Source organism: Pongo abelii, chromosome X (genome assembly GCF_028885655.2).
Source record: "Pongo abelii isolate AG06213 chromosome X, NHGRI_mPonAbe1-v2.0_pri, whole genome shotgun sequence".
NCBI lineage: Eukaryota > Metazoa > Chordata > Mammalia > Primates > Hominidae > Pongo > Pongo abelii.
The window spans coordinates 158,695,125-158,719,000 of NC_072008.2; the positions used below are offsets into that span (position 1 = coordinate 158,695,125).

At 39.0% G+C, this 23,876-nt stretch overlaps 1 protein-coding gene across 2 annotated transcripts in view; it reads right to left on the reverse strand.

Annotated features, from left to right (window-relative positions):
• GABRA3 (gamma-aminobutyric acid type A receptor subunit alpha3) overlaps positions 1–23,876 on the reverse strand; it is a 281,817-nt gene that overhangs the window by 24,552 nt on the left and 233,389 nt on the right. For both annotated transcript variants that reach the window (XM_054545204.2, XM_002832249.5), the window contains 2 exons: positions 17,305–17,448; positions 6,947–7,099 (listed from right to left, as the gene is read on the reverse strand). In XM_054545204.2, coding sequence (XP_054401179.1) covers positions 6,947–7,099; positions 17,305–17,448 — 297 coding nt within the window. The remainder of the gene's footprint in view (positions 1–6,946; positions 7,100–17,304; positions 17,449–23,876) is intronic.

Below are 23,876 nucleotides of genomic sequence, written 5' to 3' on the forward strand. Positions count from 1 at the left end.
GGTTCTGTAGCTGCATCACACCGTAGGTCCCTATTGGGCTTTGTGAACGATGAAAACTATTCCGAAATCTGTTTCTCGTGAGTTTTTGCCAAATCCAGGCTTGTCTTCAGACCAATTGATTCTTTTTTGGGGGGAGTGTTATTCTAAATTCAAGGCTTTGTTTACATTTAAATTATATTTTACATTTTTTCTAATCTTTTCATATTTTAGATATGCGTGTGAATATATGTATATATAATTGTGATTAACGGTATAAGCTTTAGAGTCAGAATGAACTAGGCTGAAAACTGAGCAACCTCACCTACTAGTAATATGACCTTGAATAAGGTGTTTTATCCCAGACAGCCTCAGTTTATCATGTGTAAAAGGGAGGTAATAACACCAGATAATACAGAGATTTGTTAGGGATTGAAGATTATATATATACATAAAGTCTATAGTATAATACCTGACACAGAGTAATCATTCCATAAATAGTAGCTTCTATAATTAACATGACTATTGTCTTTACTGTTGTTAGAACAATAGTGTTGTCATACTATATAATGAATTATAATAGTATAAGTATAATCAGTGTTAACAACAATATTATCATAATAATTTTACCATTGCTAGGGATGTTTTTCTAGTCTCATTGAGTACTACACTAGAAGTTGGATGTTCTGAGTGCTCCCACTTACTTGCTTTATCTTAGGCAATTTCTTTATTCTCTCTGTGCCTCCATTTTGCTCATCTATGAATATTCCCTAGTGTCTGTGTCCCCCAGGATTTTGATAAAGCAGTAGATATACAAAGTCATTCAAACTTGAGGAAGGGGAAATGGTCAGAATGTCTTTCTGAGCGTTGGCATGCTGAAGAGGATGGAGAAAGTGAGCCTCCTTAGCCTGGGTCAAGTGGGGCATGCAATGAATTCCTAATGAGGTCAAAGAGGCTATATGCGAAATCAAGCAGAGAAGGCACTGTGCCCATTAACTTTACCCAGAGGGTCAGCCATGTGTGCTGAAGCCTCTGGGGCTTCCTTTTCTATCTTGGTCTGCTGTAGTACCTTACTTATATATTTGCTATATAAATGAAAATCCAGACTGCAAAAGACTCCGTACAATTTCAACAAAAATACCCTAAAGGAGTACCTTTGCACCAACTAGGCAGGGAGTCATCAAGGCTGATTAGCCAAAACACACTTTAAGCCACGCAAGGAATCTGCCACATAGCTAATACTTATTAACAAACTCTCTGAATCTGTAACCTGGTAATCTCTGAGAATGGATCTAAGCCTTGAAAACCTTCAGATCATACCAACCAAGTAGTTACTTAATGGGAGAAACAAGCTACTTTATTAATGGTTATTAGCAAATGCAGTTGTCCACTCTGACACATTCACAGCAGTGTGCTGCTAGTGCTTAGAAGATGGAGAGAACTGTATTGCAACATAAGTGTTTCTGTGCCATATCTCAGTAGAGATTTTTAGAGCTCTAGTCTCTAGGGCTTAATTAAAACTGTCAACTTTTTGAAAGCTCTTAGCTAGTCAGAGCTGGTAGGGCCCTCAATCAAGCCTTTGGTACACTTCATGGATGGACAAAGAGATTCTTGGCATTTTAAAAGATATTCAGCCTGTCACCAGTGCTTCTCTTTCAAGACTAGAAAACATTTCTGAAAAGGCTTAGGTAGAATTGACTGTCCTCCCTCGTCTCCTTTGAACACTTTTAGTGCACTTACGTGATGACATGTGTCTCTTATACCAAACCACATCTGTGATGAGTGGAAAGGACTTTAATTGTCAGGCACAGCCAAGTAGCCCACTGTACCACATTTGTTCCCATCAGAGTTAATAATGTACTTTTCTTATGGTAATTATTAAATATATTATTATTATTATTAATGTAGCTCTTATTATCTTCTTTTCTCCAACATTGCCAACTGTTTTGTGCCTTATACAGAGTTAAGTCCTAAGGATAAAAAATTTAGATATTTCAGACCACAGCATTCAAAATGAGTACCCATTCTCCCCTTAGGAGATAATCAGAATTAATCATTTCATATATCTGTTTACCTCAGACACCACCACAAGGGCAAGGATATTTGTTAATTCACTTTCAGTCAGGCTTAATTCTGTTTTACAAGGTCCTATCTGACCCTATCACCCATACACTTATGAACCCTTTATCGCAAACTCTTCTTACTGCCCAACTCTGCTACTCTATGACTGGTGAGTCCACCTATTTTCTCAACCTCTTCTCTGAATGCATAACCCCCTTTTGGTCTTAACTGAAACCTGACTCTCCTCTTGAATACACTGTTTTGATTCTCAAAATGTGGCTGATAATTCAGAATCAAGAGCTCAAGAAGTGCAATCCATATTTTCTTTGATGTCTTCCGCTTCTTAGACCATTACCGGATCACAGTGTTGTTGTAACCTGTGCTCTTTTGAGACGTCTACCATCTGGTGATACCCCTTTCTGCCCTTTCTCATAAGTATCATCTATAGAATACTCCCATCTCCCCAAAGATTCCTTTGTGCCCATGCCATCCCCTCCTTGGTCTTAGGTAACCACTGATGTGCTTTCATTTTCTATGGATTAGATTTTTCTCTTACAGTTTCGTATAAATATTTTACAGTATGTACTCACTTGTGTCTGGCTTCCTCCACTCAGCATATTTTTAGGTTCATTCATGTTGTTGCATCTATCTGTGGCTTGTTCCTGTTAATTTCACAGCAGCATTCCATTGTATTGATATTACCTAATTTGTTTACTCATTCACCCAGTAATGGATATCTGGATTGTTTCCAGTGTTCAACTATTGTGAATAAAGATACTGGGATGATTTACATATAAGTCTGTGTGAGTATATGCTTTCATTTCCCTTGGTAAATACCTAAAGAATGGAACTACAAGATTATATAGTAAGCATATGTTTAACTTTATATGGCATTGCCAAACTGTTTTCTAAAGTAATTTTACCATTTAACATTCCCAGTAGATGTATGAGAGTTTCAGTCAGCATGCATCCTTGACTTAAAAAATCAAATATAATATAATAACTTTAGGCCGGGCGCGGTGGATCCCGCCTGGAATCCCAGCCCTTTGGGAGGCTGAGGCGGGTGGATCACAAGGTCAGGAGTTTGAGACCAGCCTGGCCAACATGGTGAAACCCCATCTCAACTAAAAATACAAAAATTAACCAGGCATGGTGGCGCACGCCTGTAGTCCCAGCTACTCGGGAGGCTGAGGCAGGAGAATTGCTTGAATCCAGGAGGCAGAGGTTACAATGAGCTGAGATAGCACCACTGCACTCCAGCCTGGGCAACAGGGCGAGACCCGCCTCAAAAAATAAAATAAAATAAATAATGTTAATTGATACTTTAACACTTTTCTCTGATAGTGAAAGTCCTTGGAACATTTTATCTCCATATAACCCCATCTCAACAGATATATATTACATTATGTTCCAGTATTTTATTCTAAATGTATTGTTTAACCAATAAGCCACTGTTACGATTTCATATATTCAGTGCTTATTTTAGCCATTCTAGTATTTAAAGTGATGTCTCCATGAGGTTTTAGTTTACATTTCCCTAATTTAAAAAAAGATGATGTTAAGGATCCTCTCACATGATTATGGGCATTTGTATACATTCTTCGGTGAAGTATCTGTTTACATCTTTTGCCCATTTTAAAAACTGGATTCTTTGTCCTTTTATTATTGAATTTTAGGAGCTTTTTATATTTTCAGAATATATAAATATTTCAAAATATATTTTTTTAGGTCTGCACAGATATAGTGTGCTTTATCTCAGGATATGGCTTGCCATTTCATTATCTTAATGTTATCCTTTGATGAGCAGAAATTTTTAATTTTGATGAAGGCCAATTTATTAGTTATTTTCCTTATTGTTATTATGTTTTTGTGAACTAAGGAATTTCTGTCTACCAAAGGGTGCACAGATATTGCCTTATATTTTCTTCTAAGAAACCATATTTTTAACTTTTATATTTAAATCCATGATCAATCTCAAATTAATTCTCTGCAGTGCCATCTTTATCATCAATCAAGTTTCCATATATATGGCTGTATTTTAGGCTTTCTTATTTTCTTTAAAAATCTTTTGAGACAGGGTCTCACTCTGTCACCCAGGCTGGAGTGCAATGGCATGATCATGGCTCATGGCAGCCTCAACCTCCCAGGCCCAAGCAATCCTCTCACCTCAGCCTCCCAAGTATCTGGGACCACAGGGATGTGCCACCACATCTGGCTAATTAAAAAGAAAAAATTTAAGACGAGGTCTCCCTATGTTGCCCAGGCTGGTCTTGAACTCCTAGACTCAAGCAGTACTCCCACTTCAGCCTCTGAAAGTGCTGGGATTACAGGCATGAGCTGCCACTCCCGGTCTCTCTACTTTGTTCTTTTTTAGAAGGATATATTGGCTATTCTTGCTTTTTTTCTTACATAAACAATTCTGCAATCACTTTTTATGTAAACATTTTAACATGCAGGTTCTCACATCAATGCAATTAATGTAAATATAAATTCTAAATTAATGTGAGGCCAAGTTTGAATTAGCAAATGAATTATCAGGGAATCTCATATTTCACACAAAAAGCCCAGGCCAAAAGAAACATGCTTCTTTATTGTCTCTCTGCACTGGTAAGTGTATTTTTCTAGTACTCCCTTGCATTGCAAGTGTAACTCTTCAATGATATTGAATTTATGGGAAGTGTCCTTGTATTAATTTCCTTTGGTTTATGTAACAAATTATCAAAAATTTAGTTGCTTAAAACAACTAAATGCCTTCTTACAATTCTTGATGCTAGAAGGCTGAAATTAGTTTCACTGGTCCAGTGTCAAGGGGTCAGCAGGATTGCACTCCCTCTGGAGGCTCTAAAGGAATAATCTATTACCTTTTTCAGCTTCTAGAGCTGTATGACGGATTCCTTCACTCATCATCCCCTTCCTCTTTCTTCAGATCCAACAGCAGAGCATGTTCAAATCTTTCCTCCTGTCATCACATTGCTTTCTCCTCCACAGTCAAATCTCCTTCTGCCTGATTCTTATAAGGCTACTGTGATTGCATTTAGGCTCCATTCCAGATAATTCAGAATAATCTCTCCATCTCAAGATCTTTTATTTAATCACAACTATAAAGTTATTTTTGCTGTGTAGGTCACACTCCCAAGTTCCAGGGACTAGAATATGGGTGTCTTCGGGGACCATTATTCTGCCTACCACAATCTTGGTTGTAAATGCCTTTCTTTAAAAAGTCAAACTCTTGTTTACCAAGACCAGGAGTCCATCTGCTTTTCTTCCTGCCATAACAGTACAGTTAATGTGATTAACACTCAATTTTCAGTTTCTTCTTTCTTTTGGGCCCCTGTGTATTTCCTTTAATTTCTTTTAAGCTCATGTTAAGACACTAGCTTAAAAGAATGGTTTTGGCCGGGTTCTGTGGCTCATATCTGTAATCCCAGCACTTTGGGAGGCTGAGGTGGGCGGATCATATGAAGTCAGGAGTTGGAGACCAGCCTGGCCAACATGTTGAAACCCTGTCTGTACTAAAAATGCCAAAAAAAAAAAAAAAAAATAGCCAGGCTTGGTGGCAGGCGCCTGTAATCCCAGCTACTCGGGAGGCTGAGGCAGGAGAATCGCTTGAACCTGAGAGGCGGGGGGTTGCAGTGAGCCGAGAACTCTCTATTGCACTCCAGCCTGGGTAACAAGAGTGAAACTCCATCTCAAAAAAAGAAAGGAAGGAAGGAAGGAAGGAAGGAAGGAAGGAAGGAAAAATGAAAAAGAATGGTTTCTATGTTTTATCTAGCTTTTCTAGGATTTTATAAAGGAAGCTTTTTCAGGGTATCTAGTTTGTTACATTTCCCAAAGTGAGCATATTTAACCCACTCTCATACAGCTTCTGCTCCCTCCAATTCACTAGAACTGTTCTTTTCAAGATCCCTAACAGCCAAGTATATCACAATACCCAACAGACAGTTTCTGTCTGCATCTCATGTAAACTCAGTACAATTCAACCCACATGAGTATTCTCTGCTTCTTGAAATACTTTCCTCACTTGAGTTCCATGATATCACATCCTTTTGATTATTCTTTCTTTTTCCTACTTTACAGGTCACTCTTTCTCTTTCTCCACTGCTATCTCCTACAATACCTGACCTACAATGCTACTTCTTCCAAAATATAATTTACTTTTTATTTCACTACCCAGTAAAACTTCAGGATATTGGTAGAAACACCTTCTGTGTGGATACCAAGTACACTCAAGTATATGCCTCAAAGGTATCATTGCCATGGAGGCAGTTTAGTAGCTGAAAAAATTAATATTTATCTCCGACAGTGGGAAAAATAGGCAGGAAATGTTTTATATGTTTTAAGTCTGTGAGGAAAAAGTGCTAATGATATGCAAATGTATTCCTAGACATCAGTATACTCATGATGAAGAAAATGCCTTTGATTGTGGGTACTATTAAGAAATCCTTTAAACTTTGTGTGGCCTTTACACAATATCAGATAATTCATACTTTCAAAAAGGCTAGAGGAGAAGCCACAAAGTCAAACACTCATACAAAAAAAGCAGATCTTAACAAAGCCCCCGATCCAATACTCTGTTCAGACAGCTTGGTTTCTAACCCTTTCACTTCTCCACTCTATGCACTAAATTCCTCTCTTTTTCACTAAAGGATAATTCCCTCTCCAGCTTTTGGGGCAAGCAGGACTGAAATGGGAAGCATTTCAGTATCTTACTGGTCCAACAGTCTTCTTATTCTAACTTCCTCCTTAAGAACTCAGTCGTCTAAAACCCCATGGTCTGATGATTCAGTTACTCCTGCTAGGCACAGGCATTTCTCCCATTCTCTCCAGGAGTCATTCTTCCACCTTTCTCACCTCCACTGCGACTCTGCATGATAAGACTTTCCCTTACGCTCCATAAATTATCACTCACCAAAGACTGTACGGGCAGGAACAGACTCTCTGTTGAGCCAGAACGACACTTGTGACAGAATGACAGTCATGATACATGGCAAGTAGGTCTGGATCACAAAGTAGCCAATTTTTCGCTTGAGATGGAAGTGGGTTGTCATGACGACATATTCTCCTAAAGAGAGAGTAAAATTAGGCAGTATGTAGCTACATAAACATTGCTAAATCAAGTTGGGCCCCAATTCAATTCACAAAGCTCTTTAATCTTATATTCAATATTCCAGCATCTCCCAAGTTCATGTAACCAGAGCCCTTTAATAATCACAAAATAGTGTGTTTTTTGTGTGTGAAAAAACAATGCTATCAGTGTGCCAATACAGCTTGCTCAGAACAATTTTGATACAGTTCATTCAAGTAAATTAATGTTCTCATTTAAATAATAATAAAATAAAAATCTCTTCTACAGCACTTGCTATGTGATAGGCACTCATTTAGCACTTTAACATTATAAAATATTTAATCTTCACAGGAACCCTATGAGGTAGGTACTATTGTTATCCTCATTTTTATAGCTCAAGAAACTGAGGCAAGGAGACATGGAGCAACCTGCATAAGGTTACACAGCTAGTAATTAGTAAAGCCCAAAGTCAAGCCCAGGTAGGTTTTCCACAGTTTATGCTTTTTAACCATTATGCTCTGCTGTTCTAATGTACTTACTTGGTTAGACCCAAAAGTTCACATAGCAGAATGTGAACTGACCTACATTATCCCACTCCTAAAATAAGAGTGAGCACTTACTGCACTTTCACTGTGTGCCAAAATATTTTCTGAGTGTTTGTGGATTGTTAACTTTATATCCTCCTAACAGTTCTGTGAGATAGGTACTAATAATTACCCCATGTTGCTAAATGTATTCGTCAATTCTCCCTCTTACTGGATTTGTCAGCAGCATTTTATGCAGTTGATCCTTCTTCCCTCTTGTAATCACTCTCTTCACAGACCCTCTAGGCCATGATGCTTTTCTGGTTTCTCTCCTACTTCACAGACCATTCCTCCAAAGTCTCCTTTGCTGTTTCTTTTAATTTCTAAACACTGGAGGATGTCAAAGCTCTGTACTTGCACTTCTTTTTTGTGTCTCACTCAGACACCAGCAATTCTCATCCAGCCTGTGTCTTTAATACCTTAAACTCTAATAACTCCCCAATGTATAACTTCTACCTGGGCTTCCTACTTGTTATGGGTTGAATTGTGTCCCTCAAAAAGATATGCTGAAGCCTTAGCTCCTGTTACCTCAGACCGTGGCCTTGTTTGGAAATAGTGTTATTGCAGATGTAGTTAGTTAAGATGAGGTCATGCCGGACTGGAGTAGGGTGGGCCCCTCATCCAACATGACTAGTGTCCTTAGAAGACAGCACCATGTGAAAACACAGACACACAGGGAGAAGGATACGTAAAAAGCAGGCAGGGGGCTGGGCGCAGTGGCTCAAGCCTGTAATCCCAGCACTTTGGGAGGCCAAGGCGGGCAGATTACAAGGTCAGGAGATCGAGACCATCCTGGCTAACACGGTGAAACCCCATCTCTACTAAAAATACAAAATATTAGCCAGGTGTGGTGGCGGGCACCTGTAGTCCCAGCTACTAGGGAGGCTGAGGCAGGAGAATGGCGTGAACCCGGGAGGCGGAGCTGGCAGTGAGCCAAGATCGCGCCACTGCACTCCAGCCTGGGCAACAGAGCGAGACTCCGTCTCAAAAAAAAAAAAAAACAAAAAAAACAGAGATTGGAGTGGTGCAGCTGCAAGCCAAGGAATGCCAAAGGTTACAGCCACCACCAGAAACTAGGGAGAGGCAAGGGATAGATTTTCCCTCTCAGAATCTCTAGAAAGAACTAACCTTCTTGATGCTTTGATTTGAGACTTCTAGCCTTAACTGCGAGCGAGACACATTTCTGTTAAGTTGCACAGTTTGTGGTACTTTATTACAGGAGCCTTAAGATTCTCTACTCAACTCTAAGATTTATATATTAGACATCACTACTTGGGGATCTAATAGGCATCTTGACTTAACATGAAAATCAAGATTTTGGTCTTCACTTTCCCCATCCCCAACACCTATTCAAAATGGCTCCCCCAAGAGACTTTCCACTGACTCCTCAACCCCACCGTGTTCTGTTGCTCTCTCTCTAACTTGCTCTCCTTCCCTCCCTCCCTCCTGTCTCACACATTTACACACACACACATAACACACACCAAATCAATCAACCGACTCTTCCAGTTCTTTCTCCAAAATATTTCCATAATTTGACCACTTCTCACCACATCTACTAGCTAGCACCCTGGTGTAAGCCACCATCATGTCTCACCTGGAGTACTATAATAGCTTTCTGACTGCTCTCCTTGTTCTGTCCTTGACTCCTCTTCAATGCATTCATAGTACAGCTGCCAGAAATTATCTTATTAAAACGTAAGTCAGATCTTGTCTGTCTTCTGTTCAAGACTATCCAATGGTTTATCATCTCTCAAAGAGTAAAAGCCAGATTCTCCAAAATAGTCCCCAAAGACCCTTGCATTGCTCTAATAGCACTCTTATCAGAGCTTCTTATTTTGCACCTCTCTTCCTCCACCCACATTTGGTTTTGGCAGGATTCCCAAATGAGGCAATTTCCCTCTTTTCTACTCTACCCACTCCCTTGTACCTAAACCTAGGAAGCACCATCTGGTCATCCAAGGCTCAATATACAACCCATATTGAATATGTATTCACATCTTAGCTTGTTTATGTGAACACAAAAAATACAAGTTGGCTTATTTTTAATTTGGCAAATTAAAAATTACAACTTTGGAGTTCCCATCTCTTTTCTTTCTCTCTGCTTCTTTTTTTCAATCCTTTTCTTTCTTTGTTTTATCTTCTGTCTGTGTGCATCTCTACTTCTTTCTGTCCTTTCCCTTTGCTTCACTCTCTCTCCACTGAGAAGGCATTGGGGATTTGTTTTTCATGAGAGTTGGACTTTGATTACCTTACACAATTCTCCCTCTTTCCCATCTCACATTTCCAAACGCTACCTATTAATCCTATCTCTGATCATGTGAAATATTTAATATATAAAAGATGTAATAAATATTCATAAATTAATTACATTCTGTGGATCTAAAAGGCAAAGCAAATGGACTTTTCAAAAGATTATCAAATTAACCATTTGTTTTGAATAACTGACTCAAAATGGTTGAACACATTGATTTTCCTCAATCCTCTCCTTTTCTATACTTCTTTCTTTCTCATTCTGTCTTGTTGTCTGTCTTCTGAAGAGGTGAAAGGAATTCTCTTTAGTAAGAACTGACACCTAGGTTGCGAAGATTTCCCTGGTTTCTGTCCTTGTATTGGAGACTATCTGGGTCCAGTGTGAAACTGTCAAAGGGACAATGGAAAGACACTTTTGTATATTCACAAGTATTCACAGCTTAGATCATTTCTATGGGTGGAACTTACAAGTGGACTTTTAGAAAGCTTAGCAAATTAATTTATTATGTCAATTAACTTAATCAGGTTTCTTAAACACAACTCTGATATTTTCCATCTCTACATATCTTCTTCTCTGCCAAAGAGAGAACTGAAACTTTAACCAAATTGGAAGATTTTCACAGTTCCCTCCATCCCAACTCCACCCTTTTGTACCAGCTTATTAAGCTCATTATGTACCATCTGTGTTGTGTGTGTTGTATATGAGATATTCAAGGGTACAATATAAAACATACAATGCATATGTATTCATAAATTAGTTGTTATCTATGTATCAGAAATGCAGAACAGTTTAGCTAAATAATGCTTTACGTAACTGACTATATTTTCCTGAAGTGGATTTGTTAGATTCTCTCCCTCCTTGCCCCTATTGCTGCGCCTCTCTGTCTTTCTTATTATGAAGGATGACCCTTTAAGTGATTTGGGGGAATTTTCTCCTGCCTTTGCACTTCAGCCTATTAAACTCCATCTGTGTTAAATATGAAATATTTGATAATGGAATGTAAAACACATTCACAACTTAGCTAGTTTCTAAGGTTTTGAAACACATAAGAGGCTTTTTTAGCTTGGCAAATTAACTCATCATAAAAAAAAGTAAGTGGATATATTTTCTTAAATCTGTCTTGGATATTTTTCCCTCTTTCTATCTCTACTCCTTGTTCTTTATCTTGCCTCCTGTTTTCTTTTTATCTCCATCTCTCTGATTTTTCTTTATGTCCTGTTTTATGCATTATCTTTACTTACCTATGCTACACATCTAAAAAAATAATATATACAATGACAATAATAATAAAACTGTCATTCTAACAAATGATCAAATTTCTAGGAAAGATGGATATATAAGGATCATACATCCAAACAATCCTTTTAGAAAATTAATGTAATAATTCGCCAAATTAGGGAAAATAGGGGATGGTGTGAACAACTAGCCACAGACTTTGAGGAATTTCATTCATTTATTTAATACATGTTTGAATCTGGAGCAGAGAGCAGACGGCCTCTGCAGGAAGCTAGTTCATACTGAGGACTGACAGCATCTGGAGAGAAAGCCAGCCATACCAATCAGAACATCCACGGATTGTGGGTCCTTTCTCTGGCCCGGATTTCCATTCATATTCTAGACCTTACATGGAAGAGTGTATGAAGAATTTATAAAGGAATGCCCATAATTTATGGTCACAATAAAAACAATACATATATATGTAAGGTAATAATATTTATATGGTTCCTAAATCAATAGGTATAAAAGTATGTGCAGCAAAATGTCTCCCTCCCACATCTGCCCCAAATTACCCATTTCACATCTCCTTCCTTTAGGTAACTACAATTAACAGCCTCTTGTGTATCTTCCTAGAAAGATTATGTGTGTGTGTGTATATATACACAGTTTGAAAACATGTATCTACGATAATTAAAATAATGTGATACATATACAGAATAGAGAGACAACAATGAAAAAGAATAATAAATATAGACACACACTTATGCGTTTGTATGTGTATGTATGTGCACACATGTGAATTTAGTATATGATAAAAGAAGCATCTCATATCAATGAGGAAACACTCGATTATTCATTCGTGGATACTGGTACATTTGGTTACCTCATAGTGCAAACCAAAAATAAAACTCCAGATTATATTTGAGATGTAAATTTTAAGAATGGAAATAACTCAGTTCCTAAAAAATGTAGGTAAAATGTTGGAAAGATGTCCAATTCATATAGCAGACTGAGCAGCAACATTTACCTCCTCTTTCTCTTAAGACTTCATCAAGTGCCAGTGAAGACAGTAAAATAGAATAAACCCATAAGAAGGAAAACAACAGGAAAGAATGAATGAAAGAGCTCAAGAGAATTTTGGAATTCAGAAAGTGCTGATGGAGAAAGCAGGCCTCAGTGTAGATGAGAAGCAGCAGAGGGAGCTCAGCTTACAAGGGAGGTCCCTGCTGGCAACACCCAGAGAGGACACAGACCTGGAGGCTGCAGGGACAAAGGGAGAGGGTCTCAAGAATGGGAATGGAAAATAGGGACATTTCCTGCAGATCTGAACTTGGAAAAGTTCCAAGCCCTACTTCCATAGGCACAATGACTGTATCAGTATGTTTACTCTCCCAGTCAAAAGAAAGATAACCTGAGTGCCTTTATCTAAAATACTCTGAAGGGTGTTTCTACAGAAAACTAGGGAAATTTAAGTGGGTGGTAAGCCCTTAAACAAGAAATGCAATCCCAACAAAAGACAGTATTCATACAGTCATAGTAATACAAATGTCCCTTGCTGGTTTTGAGCTTTTTAAATCAATCTATAGAGAAAGTATTGAAAGCTTAATTAGGGGTATATAATGGTATTAGTTTTCTGTTTATTGGTACTTTATCAAATTACCCCACACTTGTTGGCTTAAAACAGCACAAATTTATACTCTTACACTTCTGAAGGTCAGAAGTCTAAAATGGGTCTCACTGTGCTAAAATCAGGATGTAGGTGGGGCTGCCTTCACTTCTGGTGACTCCAGGGAAGAATAGGTTTTCTCACCTTTTTGGCTTCTCTGGGTAGTCCACATTTCTGGGCTTGTGGCCCCATTTGTCATCTTTCCAGCCAGCTGTAAAATATCTTCTACTCATTTTCTTTTTGACTCTGGTCTTCCTGCCTCTCCTTTATAAGGACTCTCATGGTTACATTATGCCCACTTGAATAATCCAGAATAATCTATTTTGAAATCAGCTGATTAGGCACCTTAATCCCCCGTTTCCATGTAACCTAACATGTTCACAGGTTCTACGGAATAGAATGTGGACATCTTTGGGGGGCCACTATTCTCCCTTCCACAAGAACTAAGTGTATATTTTAATCTGTTTTTACAGTGAAAGCAAACTTTTAGCTGGCAGAAGTTGGAAGAAAGAAGGTGAAGATATGAGGACAGAAGGGTTGATAGATCAATAAATATAGCTAACTATTTGATCCAGCTATCAATACTTGGAGGAAAGGAGAGGTAGGGGCAATGGAAGTGAGATAAGCACTCATATACCTTAGAGTAGGCAATCAATATTTCATCTCTAAAGGTGAAAAATAGCAGTATAAGCACATTATTTAGAACTATGGAGGGAACCATCAGAAGTAAAACATAAGTGGTTAAAATGGGAACTGCTCCTTTTCAGTATATACCTTTCTGTTATTTGATTTTTTAATTTTCTTTTCTTTCCTCCTTCCCTCCCTCCCTGCCTTTCTTCCTGCCTTCCTTCTTTCCTTACACCCTTCCTTCTAGATGCAAAGTAAAAAGGGAGTGATCCATGTAGTTATTATGTTTATAGACTCTGGAGCAAGTTTTCTGCCTTGTTTCCAAATCTTGCTCTACCACTTACCAACTGTGTGACCCTGAGAAAATTATTTAATCTGTCTGAGCCTCGATTTCCTTATCTATAAACCTCAGATAATACCACCACCCACCTCAAACTGTTGTTCAAGGGTTAAGTGAGTTAATACATGCCCTCAGGGAAATGCTTTGCACATATTACATGCTCAAAAATTGATCATTATTAATTCTACCACTATACCCATATATGACTTTGATGAACAGTAAGAAAACAAGAATGACAATATCTTGTTGCATTATTTTCCTAGGGTTACCATAACAAAGTACTACACCCTGGATGGGTTAAAACAAAACAAATGTATTCTTTCACAGTTCTGGAGGCTGGAAGTCTCATATTGAGGTGTCAGCAGAGCTACACTCCCTCTGAAAATTGTAGGGAAATCCTTCCTTGCCCCTTCCTAGTTTCAAGTTGTTTTCTCACAATCTTTGGTGTTTCTCAACTTATAGAAGCATCACCCCAATCCCTGCCTTCATATTCACATGGTGTTCTCCATGTGCACGCACGTGTGTGTGTGTGTCTCTATGTCCAAATTTCCCCTTTTTATAAGGACACCAGTCATATTGGATTAGGGCCCACTCCACTGCAGTATGACCTCATCTTAACTAATTACATCTGCAGTGACCCTGTTTCCAAATAAGGTCAATTTTGCAGTACTGGGGGTTAGGACTTAAACATATCTTTTCAGGGGACACAATTCAACCCATGATACCTGTGTTGGCAAGGGTGAGGGGAAACTGGCATACTCATCACTGATAATAGGAGTGTGAATTGTTTAACCTTTCAGAACAGCAGTTTGTCAATATGTATCAATTTTTTTTAATGTGTCTACTTTCTGAAATAGCAATCTCAATATCCTGTCTGTATCTTAGGTGGATACTTAAACAGGAGCAAAATGCTATAGGGAAAAGAAGGGTCTTTACAGTGTTGTTTATAGCATTAAAACACAGAAAATAATAGTGGATGATTGTTTAAATAGATTGTGATCCATCTATATGAAGACATTACCAAAAAAGATACTATTTTACTGAGTTTCACAATGAAATGCTACACTTCCTAGTGACAACAGGGATTATAAACATTGTCAACTACACTCTGGCCTGACAGGAAGGCTTTTCACTTTTTTTTTAAGTAACCAAAACAAGTAATAATAAATGTGTGGTGTGTTCATTCTAATTGCTAACATATTTTACTAAATCTTGTGTACATTTTACTTGGATTATGTGCATTTAGTGACATGAAAACACATTTATAATATAAAATTAAATAAAAAGCAGCTTATAAAACAGTATCAATACTATGGCCCCATTTATATAAAAACATATTTATACAGAAAATGCAAAGGGAACCGTCTTAAATACTGAATGTAAAATAATCAGTTAATGTACCAAAATCTTCTAAGATATTTCTAGAAAGTGGAAACAAAAAGTATTTTAATTTCCAACATTTGCTCCTCCATGTATTTCTAATTTTCCTGTTATGAACGTGTATCTTCTGTGTGCTAAAGATGAGACCAACCATGGTTTACCAAAATGAAGTGGGAGTGGGGTCTGATTGGGCAGCCAAGGATTGGTCTCAAGAGTTGATGCCAGGTGGGCAGTGCCCAGGACAGACGGGGAGGTGAGCGGAGTGAACAGATACAGGGACTTCTCTTGCTTGCTCACTCTGAAGAAGAAATCCCTGCAGCAGCAAGGGCGGGCCTTCAGCCTCTAGGGCCCAGCTGTGCAGTGCACCACTTTGGGCTACGTGATGCTGCAGCCTCGGCCTCCTCCTGGGGCCTCCTTCCTCTTTTCCCTTAAGTTGGGGTGGGGAAGCAGGGGGAACCAGGCAGTGGCATTGGTGGTGGCACCTCTGGAAGCAGGAGGCCGGCTTCTCTGCTCACACATGTAAGGGGTCCAGTGGAGACGTGAGGGGACAGGAGGGTGTGTGAAACCTACAAATGCTCCTCTCCCTCCTTGCTTGCATAGTCCCGGGATCAGGGCCCTAAAGGCGGGCAGTACCTGTGCAGCCAGTGCAGGAAAAGTATGTCAATGCCCCTGCTTCACCTTCAGCAGAGTGAGCCAGGGACGGGTCCCTGTCTGGCTCTGCCCACACTCCCAGGGCTCTGAGCTCTGGCCATGCAGTGGCCCAAGTAAGCCAATGCACGATGGCCAGGAGTGCTCCTGGGACACAGAGACAGGGCCCAGGTGGCCCAGACACTCCCACCGCCAGACACCTCTACTGCTTCTATCAAAGCCAGGCACTTGACCCCAGTAGCAATGCTCAACCACTGGAAGGAGGGAATTCTTCAGATTGGGGCCAGCCACACCTTGCCTGCCTGTGCCACTTGGACTGGTCCAGCCGGAGGCCTGCCATACATGACCCCAGGACCCCATGGAACAGCCCACCCACCTCTGCAGCCCTGCACTCCCTATCTCTTCTGCATCTTACTCTGAACAGCTTTCAGCTTCCCTAACAGGCCATGCTCTCTCATACTTCTGGACTTTTGACATCTCAGTATTGCCTTTGTCAAGAATAGCCTTTCCCCACACTAATTCTAGATCTCTAAATCCTGTTTGTCCTTCAATTCCATTTCAAATGTTGATTTGTTTAGGCACCCTCCCCTGATTCTGAAGTGGAGGGAAAACAGGGGGCAGAGGAGATGACAGACTGTGATATCACAAGAGGGAACAGTGTATGTCTAGATAATGAGATGAAAGGACATGTATAATTGTGGATTCCCAGAGACAAATGTTGCTTGAAAATTAAAGTTGAAAGCTTCTATCATTTCATAGCAAAAAAACATCATGTGATATGTGGGCCCAAGCATATACTCCATTTTGACGAACATTCTAAGGTTAGTTGAGATCCAGAATATGTATATCGTTCCTCAGGCCCCTTGAACTGCTCAGGGGCCATTTCCAAATGGACAGACTTAAGGCCACAGAACAAAACTCTAGTTTCATTTGTCAATATCCAAGAGTTAGCCATTGATAAAACCTAGCAGGTTCTGCCAACCAAGCTTTTTTCTGAGTTACGTGATCCACTTAAGAAAATAATTCCATGGCTACTCCCTGGACATCCTGGCTGTGTGCTTGACCTTTTCTGGGATTAGTTAATGTGCCACCTCAGCAGAGGCTGAGTTAAGCAATTCTTTTAATGAAATCTTTAGGAACAAAGCTCAGCTCTTCGCCCACCATGGCCTCCATCTGCTTTCTCTTCTCATACTCTAGCCGTAATGCCCTTCACCTTCTGCACCACTCTCCAAGAGGCAGCAGGCAATTGTGGTTAAGAGGATAGTCCTGGGAGCCAATCTGACAAGTGTTCATTTTCGTTTTGCCATTGCATAACTGTGACAAGGAGCAAATTACTGAACTTTTATATACCTCAGTTTTCTCATGATAATACTATCTTTGTCACAACATTGTTTTGAAGATTAAATAAGTTATAAGCACTTAGAACAGTGACTGGCATGTGGTACAGGTTACAGAGATGTTTGTTAAATAAAATAAGTTAAATACCTGTACTAGACCGGATTATCTCTGTCCCAACAACATGGCCCAGCAGGTCATACTGGTTCAAGCGAGAACCATCCTGTGCCACTTCCACAGATTTGTTCTTTCCGAGAGTCCAAGAATAAACCACTTCAGCTGTTGTATAGGCATCTAAGGCAGAGAAGGGTCAATAAAGAGAAGTTGAAGGAAATAGAGAATGATTACCCTTGATACTAAACTCAAATGAGATTGAAATAAAACTTCCATCTTCAAAGAGTTCTGGGTATGTGGTCTGTCTTCAACTGAAGTACATCCATCTGTCCATCCATCCATCCATCCATCCTTCCGTCCGTCCGTCCATCCGTCCGTCCGCCCGTCCGCCCGTCCATCCGTCCGCCCGTCCGTCCATCCATCCATCCATCCATCCATCCATCCATCCATCCATCCTTCCATCCATCCAATAAACTCTCATTGAATAGCTACTGTAGTATATGCTGTGTACATAGAAATGAACCCAAAGTGTTCTCATACTTCAATGACTATCTTCTAGACTGCCAATAAACTTTTTCTTCTGTTGGAGAGTAGACAGTAGGGGCAGGGGGAGGAATGGCTAAAATATTATCTCATGTAGATGCCATAGACTCAAATGCCTACAGGAGCCATAGAGGTTGACATAATTTGGATATTTGACCCCTCCAATTCTTATGTTAAAATGCGAACCCCAGTGTTGGAAGTGGGGCCCAGTGGGAGGTGTTTGAGTCATGGAGGCAGATCCCTCACAAATGGCTTGCTGCCACCCCCCTCCAGTAATGAGTGAATTCTTGCTCTATTAGTTCACAGGCTATCTGATTGTTTTAAATGAGCCTTGCACCGCCTTCTCTCTTTTGCTCCCTCTTTTTATGTGACACGCTGGCTTGCTTTGCCTTTCACCATGAATAAAAGCTTCCTGAGGTCCTTACAAAATGCAGATGCTGGCTCCATGCTTCTTGTACAGCCCCCCATAACCATGCACCAAATAAAACTCTTTTCTGTATAATTTACCTAGCTTCAGGTATTCCTTCACAGCAAAGCAAAACAGACTAACACAGAGGTACCTTGAATAAGTAAATCAGGCTAATTGTAAGAAAAATAAACTGGCAGAAAAGTAGTACAAATTTAATTAATTATGAGGTGAGCATATCAGAGAAAGCAAAAATTCGAACTAGTGATATTTTAAGTTAAAAAAGAAAAATTCCACATTAAAATTACAATAATTAATTTTCCTTCATAACTTATTATCATTTTGATATGCAAACAAGATACCTGACACCTTTTCTTTTGCATTAGCATTAATGTCAAGGCTTGTATTTAGAATTCCAATGTCAAGTACAGAATTTGTATAGATTAACAGGGGTGTCAGTAAGGGAAATGGTCAGAAATGAGGTGGGGTTATTTAATTTTAGTCAGTATATTAAAGAAATGAGTTGATTCCTTCCCTGACATGATTAACTCTTTCCACCGTGGATTTTATATCTGGGGTGAGTCCTTGCCCTAACTCAGGCACCCAGGCTCATAAAGGGAAGCTGACCGCATACTGTATACCCTTTTCCTTCAAGTTTTGAGCTGCCTGTTGTTCAAGCCAGAGGGGAAGAGGGGTTCCTCCAGCTCATGGTGGCAACTACTATACCCCTAATATACTCTATTTAAACCTTTTACCACAAAGCAAATAATTTCTGGTGAATCTGCCAATAAACAAATATAAATGCTGGGTCCCTGCAAAACTTTGCAACATTGGATATACATTTCACAAGTCTGACATTAACAGCTATTCATGGGTACTAGTTGTGATCTGCTTACATTACACTTTTTAAAACTTTTTCAATACACCTAAATAAGTCATTTCCTGCTTTGTTTGTAATGAGTAACATGCTAAAAATTTCTCCAATCACATCAAAATTCTCATTGACATCATGAACAAATATTCATAACTCTATGGTATTTTTTATATCTGTGCTCTCATAAGCTGCAAAGGAAAATATCACAGGAAGTTTAACTTTTCCACATAATTTGCCTTGTATATAGTCTCAGTCATTTCTTCAACACAACAACAACAATATTTCTAGTTGGATACATAATTTCTCATGCAATTAATAGACTTTTTTTTACAAGTTTGGTATCTATGAAATATTTTGATGCCTATAAAGGTTTGTTGCTGAAAGCATAACCACATTTTCTAGCAATAACATTTAGTGTATGCATTGAAGCACAAAACTTAACTTTCAATGTTTTTTAATTAATATTTTCATTGTGCATTTTTTCTATACATAAATCATAGTTTTTTGTAATGAATAGCATAATTTTGATATATGAAGTTTTATGTTTTCAACAAAAGCATACTTTGTGTGCTTAAAGATGTGAAAATATCCTTTATTTCTATAAGAAAATGTAAACTCTCCCATCTTGTTTAAAATATAGCCATCTCAGCATGTCTTAATTTTTTTAAAAAAATTGATAGATATGGTACAAGAACGCTTTCATTTTCCTCATTTCTACTGGGAGCTCTTAATTCTCTTGTAAGTAAAACAAAAGTGCAAGTGAGATGATTACTGGCAATTGATATTAGACTCCCTTTTCAGGGAGCAAAGTGAAAGTGATGGAGGTTATGAGGAAAGGGAAAGCATATCCTCATGTACAAGGGATAGTCACTATTTGGCCTCGACTGATTGAAGCCATGTAGGATTTCAGCCCAGTGTGTTGTCAGTCTTCTGATTTTGTGAGATAATAAGCAAATGTGGAATTTTATGTGACATCTCCCAAATTTAAAATCTTAGCAAATAATTTTAAAAGTTGTAAACAGTGTATGGATCAAACAAGTCACACCTGAAGTTCCCAATTTACAACCTATGGTCTAGAGACTTTCTCCTACAGATGGCTATGATTCCTTATGATTCCACCTTAAAAACAAAGCATCCTCTTCTACTTATAGGATATCCAGGGCTCTCAGCTTGATTTGTGGACCTTTAAACTATTATCACCAAGAAGAAAGGAAAATCTTCTCAGAACCCTTCTCATACCCTTACCTAAAATGTATACTGATATTATATGAGGCAGTCATAATACGATCAGTGAAATGTGATTTCACAAGACCCTTGTGCTCTCATTTTTCCCTAGAGTCTTTTATCTTTAGTACATATGCTTGGGGTACCCCTACTCCTAAGCAGGGAACCATCTGTATAGGTCTTCTTACCTTTGCTATTCAGATGGTTGTAACACTTTTTGTTTAAAGATAGTGCCATGTTCTATCCAATCTACCCAAGATTTTGACAGTGTAAAAACTAGAATAGGTTCGTTCAGGGAAAGAGTAAGCAATGGAAGATTTTGTTTCCACCCCTAAAAAAGAAAAGGAATTTCTTGCTGGATCTCTTAACTTAAGCTGAGTACCTGGCACAGACAACCCTGAATACTCACCCTGAAAATCCAAGCAGACCCTAACGCAGATGTGACAATAAATTGTGTAGCTATCAGTATCTCAGAAAATTCACTTCTCCAGAGTAGCAACTTACTTTATGCAAAAAGCAACGATTTAATTTCTTTGGCAATAATATATGGTAACAGAGGGATTTGAGGAGAAAAAAATACCCTCTTCTCACAAGATAGAGGGCAAAGCAGGAAAGACATGAATAAGTGGAAGAAGAAGATGTGAATTAAAAAAAATAATAAAAACAAAAACAAGTTGAAAACTACTCGATTGAGTGTCTGCTTGGAGCCTGACCTGTACTGGTAAACAAAGTTTGTGAAGGCACAGTAGCCACCATCACATCAGGAAGCCCACAATTTACTCGGGGAGACAGAGAAAGCACAACGGCTGTAGTGCAATTTGGAATATAGGAATATGCACACTAGTGAAATAAACACAAGTGTTAAGTAAAACCAGAGGTGAGCACTATTACTCCTGCTCAGAGTGGGGTGTTACAGAAGGATTCTTAAAGTAAATGATACTCAGAAGATGAGGCCACCTTTAGTAGGTGAAAGAAGGACATTCCTAGCAAAAGAACAACATAGCCAAGGCAAAAAGTATGTGAGCACATGGAGCAGTAAAGGAATTAATAGTATCACTGGAGTCACAGACCGGAAGGAAGCTTAATAAATAGCATAAAATATCCAATTAGTCTGGGTGCAGTGGCTTATGTTGTAATCCCAGCACCTTGGAAGGCCAATGCAGGAGGATTGCATGGGGCCAAGAGTTTGAGAACAGCCTGGGCAACACAGAAAGAAACCGTCTCTGCAAAAAAAAATTAAAAATTAGCTGGGCATGGTGGCACATGCCTGTAGCCCCAGCTGCTCAGGAGGCTGAGGCAGGAGAATCAATTAAGCCCAGGAGTTCAAGGCTACAGTGAGCTGTGATTGAACCACTGCACTCCAGCCCAGGCAATAGAGCAAGGCTTTTGTCTCAAAAAAAAAAAAAAAAATCCAAATTGCCTACCCTAAGAGCTAAGGGTTTTTGCAGTCCTGGATTTCTTGTTTTTATTATATAGTCCCCAGAAGAAACTTCTAATGGGCAAGTGGGAACCTCTGTTGGAATATGCACATGTGTGTACATACATGTGTGTACACACAACGAGTTGTGGACATGCCTAAAGGAGAGAGATGACATGAGCAGATATAAGCTTGGGAAGGATCACCCTAGCTGCCGTAAGGATGGCTGGTGGAAAAGAGTGAAACTGAAGCCAAGACAGTATTTAAAAGGTCATCACAATGCCTTTTGGTGTCAGTGACCCATAGGCATAATATACTAGACAGTGGGTTGAACTGAGTGGGACTGAGCGATTTCAGAAGTAGAAATGATTATAATTTTTGACTTTCATGGTGGTTAAGAAAGGAAAAATGACATTTTAAAAAGATTCTACATGATCCTAACATTGTAGCTTTTCCAAGTACATGGATAATGATGGAATTTATTCACCCACTGGGGAGCAGAATTCTTCCCAGTTAGACCTCCTTCTGCTTTCCTTCTTCCATGGATTTGGGCTCCTTTAATTCCTCAGCTTCTCTCCTATAAAACTGCCCCCTCATCTCAATTCCAATCATTCTGTTTTCATGGAGGAGCTGGGGTAGGGTGGAGGGACTGGTTCCTGAAGAAAGGATATGTACCTGACAATTAGAACTCTTGCGCTCGCTGAATGGGCCCCTAAATATATTTCATATGAGCTATAATGGCAAAAGCATCTCTTTGTCTTTAGTTGCTTAGCAAAATGCCTCCTTCTGTTATCTGAGCCTTGGTATGTAACAGACCCCAGGAAAAAAGGAAGTAACAAACAATCTTGCCATGTTAGCACAAATGAGAAAGCATTTCTTTTGAAATATTGTCAGAAACCACTTGCTTGATTAATTGATTTAATCAGTTACCCGTTCAACAAATATCAAGGCATCATATTAGATAGTGAAGATACAGCGGTCATAAAACATCTGAGGCCCCATCACCTCATTGAGCTTACAGTCTAGTGAGAAAAGACAGACAATAAACAAGTAAATAAATAATATAGTAACAGTGATGCATGCTGTGAAGAAAATAGAGTTACAGGGTGAGGAAGGGCGTCATTAGATACAGTGATAAGAGAAGATCTCTCTGAGGGTGGTTTCTAATCTAAAACATTAAGAAATGAGAAGGAGTCAGTCATGCAAGAGCTTGATGGAAAACATTTCAGGCCAAAATAATAACAAAACAACTAAACCTCCCCAACCCCCCCAAACCAGCAAATGCAAAGTCTTCTACATGGTAAAGAGTTCTAGGAACTGGCAGAAGGCCAATGTAACGGGGAAAGGGATATGATATAAGGTTGAGGAGGTAGGTAACCAGAATACAGGATCTAAACCAAGATAGAGATCACAAAGAGTTTTAGTGAAAAGAACTTAAGTTTGGTTTGGACATGGTAAAAATCCAAGGATTCTCCAGATTTCCCAGCACCATATGTTGAAGAGACTGTCCTTCCCTTAATGTGTATTTTGGTGCTTTTGTCAAAAATCAGTTGGCTGTAAATATGTAGGTTTATTTCTGTGTTCTCTATTCCTTTTTTTTTTTTATTTTTATAGATTTGGAGAGTACAAGTGCAGTTTTGTTAAACTGATATATTGTGTAGTGGACAAGTCTGAGCTTTTAGTGTACCCATTGCCCAAATACTAAACATTGCACCCTACAGGTATTTTTTCAGTCTTCACCCCCTCATACCCTCATCTTTTGGAATCTCCAGTGTGTATTATTCTACTCTCTGTATCCATGTGTATCCATTATTTGGCTCCCACTTATAAGTGAGAATATGCGGTATTTGAGTTTATGAGCTATATCACTTAGGATAGTGGCCTCTAGTTCCATCTGTGGTGCAGCAGACACATGATTTCATCCTTTTTATGGCTGAGTAGTATTCCATGGTGTCTGTGTATGTGTTTGTAAATATATATATAGCAATTTTCTTTATCTAGTCATCCACTGATGGACATTTAGGTTGATTCCATGACTTTGCTATTGTGAATAATGCTGTGATAAACATACAATTGCATGTGTCTTTTTATATTCCATTGTTCTATGTGTCAATTTTTATGCCACTACCATGCTGTTTTGGTTA